A 14,185-nucleotide genomic window follows, 5' to 3' on the forward strand; every position below is an offset into this window, starting at 1 on the left:
GAGTCTAAATGCTTTCTGATTCATACCAAGAAAGAGTTACTTTCTGAGTCTATTAAAAAAAAACCACAGTGCTAATTATGATCCTGATACTGCTTGGCCTGGACTAGCAATCACACTGTCCTTGGCTATGCTTCACAAGAGCATCAGTGAAAATTAAACATGGAAATTTTAATTTTCACCTTGACAATACTTTAATTTTAACTCTGAAAAAGTGGTTTCTCACTGTTTTGTGTAAGCAGAATGGCACGTCAGTGATGTACTAGAAGAAATGTAAATTAAAAAAAATGTAACTCACTCCCTAAAGAAAAACAAAACTAGTATGTTGAAACCGAGGTCTTAACAATGTACATGTTGAATGGATATATAAGACTACACTCTTAAAAATGACTGCAAAGAAAAAAATGCAACAGGAATATTGAAGGGGTCAGATAAAATGGAGGGATTATGCTTTATGTTCTGCAGTTCAAGGAGGCTGTCATGTTCAGTTCAGGTAAGACCACATCTTAGGTTCAGGATTTGTTACTGGGGACTTGCTTTAAAGACATAATAAATCTGAGTACATCAAGTCTTTATCTCATGGAATCAAAGACATTTTAAAGTGTATGCCTTTCTTCAGAACTATCAATTCATTTATTTAATGTGCCTTTAAAAGACTTAGAGAAATGATCAGTAAAAAATAATCATGTGTATTAGACAAGTAATGCTACAGAAATAGAAACCCTTTGACTGGTATAAAGAAATGGGTACTATCCCATTTTATTTCGCTCTTAATTATATTTTGTCCTTCTTTGTCTATTATACAGGAACCAGCTAGACTTAAAAAAAAAAAAGGCAGTGTGAAAACAGACTCACTGACACTAATCAGGGAGTTTCAATTTCAAAACAAATGTTTTGCAGCCAAGGTATGTTTACAATCATTTCGCACTAGCTTATTACCTGCCAAACATGTAGACATAACCCAAGGATGGCTTTTAGCAGTGTTTTCCAAGATGTGCATTTCTCCTATAATTAAATAAAACCAGACTGTTTTTGCCATAAAAATACACGAGCTGATGGTTTCAAGGAATAAAGAATAGCACTGCTGCTAAAAATAATAATAATAATTTTCTTTATTATAAAAGGTAACTAACTGGTCACAGACTAGTGGTCTAAGTGTCTTCCAACTCTAAAATCTGGGCATGTGAAATAGTTTATTATTTGGTTTGCTGAAATAATTGGGCCAGGAGAAACGGTGGTTTAAATGTTTCTCTTTACCCACTATTTCTTCAGAAACAATACCATTCCTGAAAACTCTAAATGTATCTACTAACAGAAGTCATTAGGTGCATTCCTGTATTCTAGTTCCTCCAAAAATAAGCTGGTGCAACCTGGGTATGAAATGCACAGTTTTAGGAGTTTTCTAAAAATGACTCACATCTCTGCATAAAAACATGGGGAAAAAAACACATCACTTTAGATAAAAAGCCCCCTCAAATAAGTATTAGAATTCAGCTGTGTGATGACAGGGTAGGTGAAGCTGAGGCAGGAAGCCACATATCAAGGTTCTGAGCTTCAGGAGTTACAACAGGATCGGAGGGATAATGCACATCCATAATATATGAGGACACAACACAGAACTTGAAGCCACCCCTCAGTCTAACACCACCTATAACTGGTAATGGTGGGGAATGCTACTGTGACTGGAGAGATGGGAATTCCTACTTTTATCAGTACAGTATATAATTTCTGTAATTTTATCATAATTCAGCTTTTCTTAAAGTAAGCCATAATTTTCCATAAGATTTAATTTTTACAGATACTAGAATAAACCTGTATGTAATTTGTTTTCAATTATAAGTGGCTTCTGCAAGTTAGAATATAAGTAAAACCAAGGAGTTGAGGCCTCTGAAAATGTCTCCATCCTTTTTATTAAACAGGATGAAGGACAACTTTTCCAATACCCTTCTTCCCAGCAGATCTATAATCTTTCTTTTTTATACACAAGGAGTGTATTTGGAGAGATCCAGCATCCTCCTTCTCCAACTCCACCTCAACACATAACTAGTTTCATAAACTGGGGTAAAGAAGAAAGTACAACACAGTGGTAACCCCAGGTCAGACACAGCAGTGCTGTGGTGACCACTTTTACCTTTCTCCTGTGCTCAGGGGAACATTTGTCTCTGCTTTCCAAACTCAGCCACTTACCCTGCTGGCAATCCCTCTCTTGTTGATGTTTTTAGTAATGGATTTTTTCAGCTATCCCTCTCCACCTCAGCATCTTTCCTCTCTTCTTTTGTACTATTGGACTGTTCATCCACAAACACCCAGGCTCCCCCAACAGGTCAGGGTCAAACTCTGGGAAGCCATTCTATCCCCCCACACTCAGGCTGTGAAGTGCAGTCACCTCCGGCACTCCTTTTGCTTTGCCTCTCACATCAACGCAGTCATCCAACTGAGTCCCGCGCAACTCCCCTGATGTCTGTTTCTGCCTCCTGTTCCCACTGCCAGCTCCCCCTCTCCAGCTTCCTGTCTTCTTCACACCTGGATTTCCCAGAGGCTATCTACTCCATTCCACACGCTCTGCCAAGTATCTCTCCAAGTGGTGCTTATATCACTGCATACCTTTGCCCCAAATCTTCAATGGCTCCTCATTATGTTCACATAGAAATGCCTTTGCTTCACACTAAACACCCTCTCAATGCTGACTTGCAGCTGCACTCTGCCTTCCCCTGCCCAAATCTCCTCCACTCCTGCCAGTCTGATTTACTTGCCACCCACTGATCTCACACTTTCCTGCCTTTATCTCTTTGCTATCTCTCCCCATCTCTCCATTTAATTATGCACAAGTCACAACCTCTACTGGGCACAGCTGGTCAGGTACAAAAGAGGAAGGTGAACAAGTAAAAGTGGATGCTACCAAAGACTTTTAGCCCCAGAGTCAGGGCTCAGTAGGGAAAGGAGAGGATGGTCACATTTGCACAGCAAACACCTCTGCAAGGAGGCAGCTTATTAGTTCTGAACACCTGATCCAATGTAGGAAGGTTATTTAGCCCAGTGTTTCCAGATCTCTCAATTCTCATGAGAAATCAGAAATTTGTATTTACTCAAAACCTATAATTTTAAAATATTAGCCGCTAACTCAAATACAAATGATAATAAAGGTCAACAAGTTATGAGCCAAACAAAGCAAGTTGGCTGCTAGTTCCAACCTCTCTTCCTCAACAACTCCTTCATCAAGGCCCATCTTCATGCTCTCTCCCTGTGCTGGGTCCCCAGAACATTCCTGCTCATATTCATTTCTCCCTGTCCTGGTTTTACTCATTCATCTGTGTACCACTCTTCACTCAAATGGAGCTTTGTCTTTTCATTGCATCGTTCCCTATGAAACTACTTGCACTATTTATAATTTTATCCCTTCACCTTTTATATTTTATTTCTTTGCAAGTGAAGAATACGTTCTTGGCGGGCAGGATTCCTACACCATAATTTCCTATAGCCCTCACAGTGTCTTCCAAATTCACCAATATGCACTTACTTATTTAAGAGTATAAGCGGTATCTTGGCAGTTTTAAGAGTACAGACACTTTTTAAAAAGGAAATATCAGCTCCATTTTTTGACAACAGTCTTGAACAATCTGTCATCTTATTCGGCAGTACACACACGTGTAGGAGTAAGCTGTCTTCCATGGAGCCGTCTATAATATGCAAACTCCTCTAACAGGCAGCTTGCACAGCCTTTATACTCATCTAAAACAAGGTGACAGCATAGCCCAGTGTTGAAGAGCCCAGGCAGTGGGGACAGACTGCCTAGGTTTCTACAGAGGCCCTAACACCTCCTATCCCCGTGACCTTAGGCCAGACACAAAACCTCTCTGCCCTTTTGTTTCCTAATGTGTAGAAAAGGAAAGATAACAGTACCTATCCTCAGAGAATGGGTGTGAAAATTCAATGAGTACATATAAAGTACTTAGAAAAGCGTCTAGCACACAGTAGATAATAAATGTCAGTTATTATCTTAGGTTAGATAATAAAACTTGCACATAAAATCAGCTATTAAAATTTATAGTCTAATAAAAGCAAACCTTTATGAACAAAAAAATTTATAACCTATTTAAAATAACACATAAAATTATTTCAGAAAAATTAGAAGTAAAACAAACAGTAATAATTTTAGGCTTATGCTCCAGCCCCTAGTGGCACACCAAAACGTCAAAACTGTACCTAGAGTCAAAGCATCCCTGCACCACTTAGAAGAAGGCTCACAGTTGTCTCATCATAATAACAATACTTGTATATCCACATGCAGGAAGCTTCAGCAGCCTCACTGTATTGGCATGGAGCAGACCTTCAATAATTATTAGTCCTTAGAATGAATGAATAAACTGTCCCACTTAGTATACTAGGCAATTTGGTACCAGAGATCTTTCAAGTGTAGAAATGTTCTTTGCTAAAATGTACAGGTAAAGATGTCTCTAAGTGTCCTACAACTATAGCAACTATGATTCACAGTGATATCAGGGCAGGGGAGAGGGGGAGGTGCTGTGTTGCTTTGCAGATCTTTATATGACCCGACCTAATTAATTTCAAAATGAAAGGAAACACAATACATTATAGGACCTGCACCAATTAAGTAACTGAATAACTGAACAGTATGATCCTCATGGAGGTTCAAACATAAAAGCATTATATTTCTCTCAATTTCCTAACCTCAGCAGCACTATGCCAAATCTCTCTTCCCAGTTGGAATAGATTCCTAAAAAACACCTGGAACAGATCCCAGAATTTTCAGGTCACTTTCAGCTATTAACAGTTCACCCAGTTTAAAATGCCAATCAAATGCTCAAAGAAGGGCCTTCCCCAGCGTATCTTTTGGTCCAGGGTCCGGGGAAATAGACAGGGGTGCTTACAATGCCAACAGTAAGAGTGTAGGCCGATCCAAGTCTCTTTGTGTCTGCTGTCAATCTTTTCAATTTTCTTTCTGCCTGCTTGAGGGCCTATAGGGCCCAGCAATAAATATATGCCTATAATATTTCTTGCTTCTCACCAAAGAGAAGACATTTCTTGTAAGCATTTCTCCCTATTTTAGGGAGTTCTCCTCATTCACTCCTCCTCCCATGACAGCCCACAGGAATGGAATTGGGGAAGGGTGAGTGGTTAGTTCTTGGGCTGGCTGGTTGCTAGACCTTCCTTCATAAGGCCTAAACATTCTGGTTTAGTGGACAGAAAAAATGGTGGAAGTAAAACTAACTAACTGCCCATGGGTATGTCTCTCTTAATTGTCTGTTCCTGCTAACTCTACATAAGACTGAATGACCTTGTCAGGGGATGCCAAGCACAGGGATGATATGCAAAATATTTAATAGGTGGGGTGCTGACTGGTCAGAAGGGATGTGGTCTCAGGGCTGGGACAGAGTCCTGCAGGCCCGTGTTCCCTCTAGTTGCTGGATCAGGGATGCTGGCAGCATTGCTGCAATGTACTCAGGGGACGTAGGTCACAGTCTTTGCACTAACAATAGCAAGTATTTTAGTACCAGGACAGCGGTACTGATAGAAACTGCTGAAGATCACTCCTGCTTATGGGAGCTCATCAGAGTGTCCTGAGCAAAGCCGTCTCTGCTGAGTATTTCCTGGTGCAGGAGCCTGCCCCACTGTGCCAGGTTGGCTCTCTGCCAAGCCCTCCCCATGACTGTCCCATGGCCACTTGTCTGATCAAGCTGGACTACCTCCTACGTGTCCACTAGACCCCAGGGAACTCACACATCTCTACAATGCCAAAATGGAGTGCAGCAGGCATTCCAAGTCTCTCCCTGCTGCCAACTTCCTCCAGTTCTTTTTTGCCTGCTCAGATGGGTGAAGGATACAGCAGTAAATCTGTGTCTAAAACATTTCTTGCTTCTTGACACTTCTTGTAGGTGCCACCCCCAACCTTTAACAGGGGCACTCTTAGAGCTGCCTTCAGTTTGATGGTCAGGGAGGAAAGCCAAAGTATTCTAGATGATTAGATAGCCAATGATATCTCCCCACCCACTGAGGACTTGGGTTAAGGGAGGGGACGAGAGGAAAAACCTCTGCACAGTTAGTATATGAGACAGAATTAGTATCTCCTTATAAATCCCAAGAGAAGGGTCTGGCCTATATTGGAGGTGGCCTCTTGTGGGCTTTCGCTGTGGGATGGGGTAACTGAAAGCTGTTCCTTCAGATTTCAGACAATACCACTAATTCTGGCCAAAAGAAAAAATCCTCCTCAATATCCTGTTATGCTTATTTAAAGAGGCACCCAACATAATGAAATATTACGTTTTGTTCAAGAAAAATGAGCACCCAGTACACATGGAATAAAATAAATTGAGGAAGCCTATTTCTATTGGTGATTATTTGGAGATGCTGATTAATCCATTGTGCACATATTTATGTTTAATTAGAAACTGGGAAGCTTCAGGATGTTATTCTAAAACACAGTCTATTGGCATTATGGCATCACATTCATGTGGGAGAAATAATGTTAGAAGATTTTCTTGGTAAATTATTTTTTAGCGACCCTGTTTCATAAAAAGCATGTAGTTTTGCTCAGATGTTATAAGAAACTAAGTCTGAGTATAAGTTGATTTGCTATAATTGGAATAGGCTTATTGCAGTCATTTTACCCCTTTAAATTATGATCCCAGCATTCAAACATCTGTTAGACCATAGCATCTGTTTCATATTTGGGATGCATCCCTACAAATTAGGAGAGTGTTCTTTTTTAATGAGCTCTGATTTAATAGGGAATCCTTTTTTTAAATGACTTATGCCAAAGAAAGAAAATTCATCTCTGTAGCACGCCCAGCTCCACAGCAAAGGTCCTCAAAGGTCCACACTTTTCTAACACAAAACTGTTTAATAAAGACATATTAATATAAAAGTTAGGTGTTTTACAATTTAGTGTTTAATATTTTAAAAACCATATAGATCCATTCATCTATGGATAGACACTGAGGCTGCCTCCAATTCTATTGTAAATAGTTCTGCAATGAACTTAAGGTTGCATATGTCTTTTCAAATTAATATTTTTGCTTTTTTCTATACTTAAATTTAAAAAACAGAAATAAAAACCATGTGTATGTGTTTGTATATATGTGTAACACACACAACTAGGAACTGAAGAGAGGGCAACACATTCCTAATATTCAAGCAAGATAATCGCTTCTTTTAGCAGGTTTTGTTATTTATTTATTTGTTTGTTTGTTTTTATTTCAGAGATAGGAAGAAAGAGAGATAGAAACATTAATGAGAGAGAATCATTGATTAGCTGCCTCCTGCAAGCCCTCTACTCGGGATGGAGTCCACAACCTGGCATGTGCCCTGACTGGGAAATGAACTGTGACCTCCTGGTTCAAGGATCGAAGCTCAACACTGAGCAACACCAGCCAGGTGATAATCACTTCTTTCAAATAAACTGTCTTAACAATCTATAGAGTCTGAAAGACACTAGAAAAATTCATGGCCTCATAGTCTCTCTGTTTACAAAGTCCTGTTTACAACTCTAACTCAAAAGGCACACTATACGCAAGATCCTTACTATTGAAGTTGTACCTGCAGTAGTACTTTGCTACTGACTCACACACTTCTTTTGCTTTCTTTTTTTTTAATCTTTATTGTTGAAAGTATTAAATATGTCCCCTCTCTCCCCCACTGACCTCTTCTAATCCATCTCCACCCCCGACCCCAGGCCTACACCATCCTATTGTCTGTGTCCATGGGTTATACATATTTGCTTACAAGTTCTTTGGTTGATCTATTCCCACCCACCCATCCTCCTCCGCCTTCCCTCTGAGATTCCGCACTCTGTTCCATGCTTCCATGTCTCTGGATCCACTCTGTTCATCAGTTTATTTTGTTCATTAGATTCCACATATGAGTGAGATCATGTGATACTTGTCTTTCTTTAACTGGCTTATTTCGCTTAGCATAACACTCTCCAGGTCTCTCCATGCTGTCTCAAGGGGTAAGAGATTCTTCTATTTTATTAAAACTACTAGAGGCCTGATGTACAACATTCGTGCACTCAGGAGGGGTGTCCCTCAGTCTGGCCTGTGCCCTTTCACAGTCCAGGAGCCCTCAGGGGATGTCTGACTACCTGCTTAGGACCAAGGGGAGCAGTCGGACATCCTTAGCACTACTGTGGAGGCAGAAGAGGCTCTCACCGCACTCCGCCATTAGGTCGATTTGCACATTACCCTTTTATTATATAGTATTCCCTGTGGTCTTCGTTAAGTTTTCTAGTCATTTGCAGATCTCTATTTGGGTCTGAGTTTATCTCACACAGAAGCTGGTCAGCTTAATGTCAAACAATAGATTAGTTTATTCAGCTGTTTATATACTTCTTTATTGTTTCAGACCTTTATATTTTTATATTTCTAATTTGGATCTGGCTAAACTTTAAAAGCTTAATGTTAAGACATTTAAAACTCCTAAATTTTTATGATATAAGCTGCCATAAAATTTGAAAAATGACAGGCCATCCCATTAAATTAACAAACTACTTAAGATTTGTAAAAGAACTATATCACTAAAAACAACAACAACAAAACACCTCAGAAGAAACTCATGGGAAGGAAGTCAGAAACATGAGAGGAAAAAAAAGTTTATAAGAGATTTTGGTTACCCATTTTTTTTTTTACCTCCTAATTTGTCTCACGAGAAGAAAGAACTGTTACTATAGTGTCCTAAAAACATTTTTTCCACGAGTTCCCTTAAGGCAGAGCAGTCACAGCTTGGCAAAGTCACCTCTCCTGCCCACTCTAAAAACTCCTGGCATCGTTCTCCCCAACCCATCACCCACCTCATAGGGTTTATAAAAACACATTTTTACTTTGCCAAAGGAATTTTAAATTCACGTCAGATCAGATGTACAACTGACAGATGTTATAAAACCTACATGTCATTTGAGTTCTTCTCTAAAAACAACAAAAATTAAAACATCAACCACCTGGTTTAAAAGTAGTGCATTCTATTCTAGGGATTTACAGATGTTACAAGAGAATCCGCAAAGAGGAAAAGGGCCTTGACCATTCTTCTGGGTTCAAGCTGGATTTATTTAACTGATGAGAGAGACAAAACTGACCTTACTTTAAAATATTACTACCTGTGAAAAGGATTTTGCAATTTTCCTGGGTAACCATTTTCAATGCTTAATGACTTTTATCAACAAGACACCTTTTCTTTTCTTTTTTCCCCTAAATTTAAGGTTAACCCTCTCATTGTTGAAAATTAGATACAATACACTTTACGGGCAAAGGTGAAATGGTACAGTTAAAGGAATATGATTAATTTCTGTAATTTCTGCCTCTGCATAGCTCATCTCGGTATATTCTTAGAAACTTGCCTCTGCTAGTTGAAAGAGTGCAGACTTTCCACAGCGTCTTACAGGTTCGGCACCACCCAACTGCGAAGTGTTTGAAGAAATCTATATTGAAAACAATTCATATAAAGAATATTAATTGTGATATCAGAATTCTTGCTTCCCATTCATACATTCAGGAACTTTCCTTAGTTTATGAGAACATCATTGCTCCCAAGTACCAAATAACTTTAAATGTGGCATGCTTGGGATTATAATTTTCAAACCAATTTTAGTAAATAATCTCCAAAACAGCAACAAAAAAACAGGCATGAACACTATGGTGGCTATTTAATGACAAGAGTATTATCTTTTATATTCCAGGCTTTAGATTTAATTCTAACCTTACAAGAAGAACACATTTCCATTTCTAGGTAAGTATCAACTCATCAACTGGTCATATATAAAGGAGCTATTTAGAGCCAATTTGTAATTACCAAAGTGACTAGTTAATTGTGCAAAGGAATATGTTTGGGAGCTCTGAGGAAAGAATACCAAGTCAAATATTTTTTTGAGAGTCCAATATAAATGTCCTAAGCAGTATGGTAGGAGCTGGGGAGCTAAGAATTTTATATAAAACATTGGCTCTGCCTTTGAGACTATGTTCTAAGTACACACAAACCTGCAATTAAGACCACAAGTCTAAGTAAGTTGTACAATTAAGGACCTATGTTGTAGCACACACATATACATACAATATTACACTGACTGCATACTCTCCTTCCAGTTTGGCTAAACAGTAGCCAGGCATTGATAACGATGAACAGCACTGTCCTTTGTCACTTTTCTATGAAAATTTCATTTTCCATTTCTACCCTAACTCAGTAGAGAACTCAGAAGGACACATGGTAAGCATCTTCACAAAGTGTGCTTTCCCTGAAGAAGTTCTGTCATCATGAGAGCAGCTAGCTGGCTTTTTGTATTCTTTGTGATTCCGAATTCTTTCTCCGTTTAAGACAGCGATATTGCTCAGTTCTCTTTAGGAGGCAATCCTGCCATAGGTGACCTAGCCCCGCCCTCAGGGGAGTCTATGGAGCTGTCAGCTGCAGGAGAGTCTAGGTCAGTGGTTCTCAACCTTCCTAATGCCGCGACCCTTAAATACAGTTCCTCATGTTGTGGTGACCCCCAACCATAAAATTATTTTCATTGATACTTCATAACTGTAATTTTGCTACTGTTATGAATCATAATGTAAATATCTGATATGCAAGATGTATTTTCATTGTTACAAATTGAACATAATAAAGCATAGTGATTAATCACAAAAACAATATGTAATTATATATGTGTTTTCCGATGGTCTTAGGCGACCCCTGTGAAAGGGTTGTTCGACTCCCAAAGGGGTCGCGACTCACAGGTTGAGAACTGCTGGTCTGGGTGCTTTGCTGCTGGCGGGAATTCTCCCTAAAAGACCTGCAGCATAAGAGGCCTTTGTAGAGGCAAATATTTAATAAGCTACCTGGGCTATTTACAAGGGCCTACTTTGAGAAGTTTTAAGGACTTTTTCTTCCTAGGTACTATCATTTTTCACAGAGTCCTTTCCTATTCATCATAATCACTTACTTTTTCTTTAGAAGATCAATTTATGAGGCTCAATCTTTCTGAAGTTTGGAAAAATTTCCTTTAGCTGGACTTTCTGATATATGCCACTTCTACTTTTTCTAGACAAGTTGAATTTAATTACTCGCCTTATCACCAGACTAATAGAAACAAACACATTAATATAATCACCGATTTGCACTAACTTGAAGGAAGAACTGAACATGAATGCATCCCTTAAACCAAGGTTGTATAATAGAAAGAACATGGCTTTTTTGTCAGACAGATGTGCCTTCATTAACTTTTTGCTGTGTGGAGTTAAGCAAATAATTAAGACTTTGAGCCTCATTTACCTCATCTTCAAAATAGAAAAAATAATACCTGCCTGATATTACTGTTGTGAAGATTACATTTTATATTGGTGAAGGGTTTGGCACAGTGCTGAGCCCATATTGTTTTTAATAAGTAGTGCATATATTAGTAATAAGGATCTATCATTAACACTAATAAACATAAACTCTTTTAGTACAATTGCAAAAATTAGTTATACACTGAAATTGGAAAAGAATTAAAAACTGCAATGTCAGAGTATTATTGTTAAATTTAATAAAGTGCAGAATATTACATCTGTCACATAACCATATGACAACCTCGAGAACTGCTGAAGGATAACAAGCTGGGTAGAGCAGCAGGGATAGCCCATGACACAGTTTCTAGTTCTTCCACTGGCTCCCTCTGCTGTCGCTTTTGTAGATTTATGCTCCCTGATTCTATAGGTGTTTGTTCACTACCATATATCTTGTGCCTAAAGCAGTGCATGGCACAACCAAGGCTCAATGAAGAACTAGTGAGGGCATGGATGTATTATCTACCATCTGAGTTTATGCTCAGCTGTCTGAGTCAGGGCTTGAGAACGGTTCCTTGCCTTTCAAAAGGAATCACCTGGGTTTAGCAAGAACAATTTTCCTCATTGCCCCTGAGAGGAAAATTGTGTAGGTATAGGGAAGTATTTTAAATGCTTCAAGTTGCTGGAAAGCTGATTTCCAAAGGGGCATGTGTGGAAAGGATCAATGTATTTTAGTCCAACATTTATGTAACAGTAAATTTTTAGCCCGGCTGGCGTGGCTTAGTGGTTGAGCATTGAACTATGAACCAGGAGGTTGCGGTTTGATTCCTAGTCAGGGCACACGTCTAGGTTGCGGGCTCAATCCTCAGTATGGGGCATGCAGGAGACAGCTGATCAATGATTCTCTCTCATCACTGATGCTTCTATCTCTCTCTCCCTCTCCCTTCCTCTCTGAAATCAATAAAAATATATTTTTAAAGAAATTTTTCATGGAATGTCTTAGTGACAAGGTGTGCTTTCTAAAAATATCTTTGGCTTATTAATTGGAGTGGGGACTGAAAAAGCAAATATATGTTAATGTCCATGGCTGGAGCCTTCTCTCTATTTCTCTGCAGCATTCACATGGCTGGTCCTTCTCTGGAGAACTCCTCCCTGGGCTTCTATCAGTGCAGGGTGCTTGTTCTCCTCCTACTCTCAGGCCACCAGTTGTTGTTCTCCTTTGCTGGCTCTCCCCGCTATAGTGATCCCTCAGGGTTTTGTCTTAAGATCCCCTCTCTTTTTACTTACACATGATTCTCTTCGTAATCTCATCTACTCTGAGGGTTTCAATTATAGGCACAGCTTGTACAATGACCATTTGTTACATGTTATACCACTTCCTTCCCCATCGCCCCCCCATTTTTTATTTGTGTTTTTTTTTTTCCTATTTCAGACACACATATCCTTTCAAGTAAGAACAATATAGTTAATGTATGTTTTTCATGTTGGTCAGCTAGTGGTAGAAGTGCATGTTGCTACACTCCTGGGTAGAGGGCACTAGGGGGCCATACTGCATAGTATGTTCCTGGCTTTGCTTTTCATTTTCCTTGAATTAATGGTGCTTGACAATCTGTTAACTCCACTGTAGTCTCTCCTCCAGTTATTATGTAATGTTTTGATTTTTTTTTTAATAAAAAGGTTAGGTGTAATAGTACATGAGGCACAGCAAAAGTGCTAGGAAAAATTCTCACCCTGGATGTTAATCTACTAATTTTTTAGCTGGCCTGAGGTATAGGAGTACAGGTGGTAAAGATAAAAATTGCCAATTAGGTAAAGGTGGAAAGTCTTCTGCAATTACAAGGTGTACCATAAACATTGTATCCTGTGAGAAAATAACCAATAACTGAATAAATAACCGAATCAAAGAAAAAATGAACAAAGTGAGATGACTGGTCTACCATACCCTAAAGAAATATTAATGCTTCCAATAAAACATGTAATATTCTCACACTGAATAGCTGCAGTGTGAGTATATGGAGTTTTTTTCAAATGCAATATTCTGTAACACACTGGGCATTTCATCATGAAAACAAATGCCTGAAATTTGCACCTATTGCATATATTCACTTCTGATAATGACTTAAACTTGGTGTATTTATATTGGCAAAGAAAATACCTTTTAAGTTTAATATTCAAATCTATTTGTCTAAATCATCCAGGTTAGCTCTTTGTCTTCCAAATAAATATGTAATTTTTCAATGCAAAGATATGCTCTAGGTGTAAGAGTCAGCCACAGAGCAGAGAATATGGTCATGGCTTTCAGATTTGTTAAATAATGGAAGACAAGAGCTCCCTTCAGGCTTTACATTTGCTCATTAGTCTTCAGTAAATGAGATCTAAAAAGTGACAGATGTGTTACTTTACCTGTAAACAATGAAAGATGCAGCTAGTAAACTCATTCTAACCAACTTAATGATAGGGGCCTGGAAACAGTGATGGCTCTTCCCATGGGCTGGGTTAAATCTAGGCGAATTTGAGTGTCAATAAGGAATGGGAGACAGGCTGACATGGGGGAAAGCAGGTTCTGTACTCTATTATTTCTTTCTAGATCTTACAGAGCAGACATATTTTCTCCTTTTAAATGTGAGCATTCATTTAAACCTACAAGAAAAATGTTCTTCACTCAGTTTCATGGCTCCGTATAGGTCAGTGATGGCGAACCTTTTGAGCTCGGCGTGTCAGCATTTTGAAAAACCCTAACTTAACTCTGGTGCCGTGTCACATATAGAAATTTTTTGATATTTGCAACCATAGTAAAACAAAGATTTATATTTTTGATATTTATTTTATATATTTAAATGCCATTTAACAAAGAAAAATCAACCAAAAAAATGAGTTCGCGTGTCACCTCTGACACGCGTGTCATACGTTCGCCATCACTGGTATAGGTTAACCTCAGTATT

At 38.8% G+C, this 14,185-nt stretch overlaps 1 protein-coding gene across 8 annotated transcripts in view; it reads right to left on the reverse strand.

Moving 5' to 3' along the window:
* Positions 1 to 14,185, reverse strand: part of BBX (bobby sox homolog (Drosophila)) — a 293,824-nt gene that overhangs the window by 45,206 nt on the left and 234,433 nt on the right. For all 8 annotated transcript variants that reach the window (XM_014548659.1, XM_014548656.1, XM_014548658.1 and 5 more), the window contains one exon: positions 9,344 to 9,424. In XM_014548659.1, the coding sequence (XP_014404145.1) occupies positions 9,344 to 9,424 (81 nt within the window). The remainder of the gene's footprint in view (positions 1 to 9,343; positions 9,425 to 14,185) is intronic.

The sequence above is a fragment of the Myotis brandtii genome, unplaced genomic scaffold (genome assembly GCF_000412655.1).
Source record: "Myotis brandtii unplaced genomic scaffold, ASM41265v1 scaffold519, whole genome shotgun sequence".
Classification (NCBI taxonomy): Eukaryota; Metazoa; Chordata; class Mammalia; order Chiroptera; family Vespertilionidae; genus Myotis; species Myotis brandtii.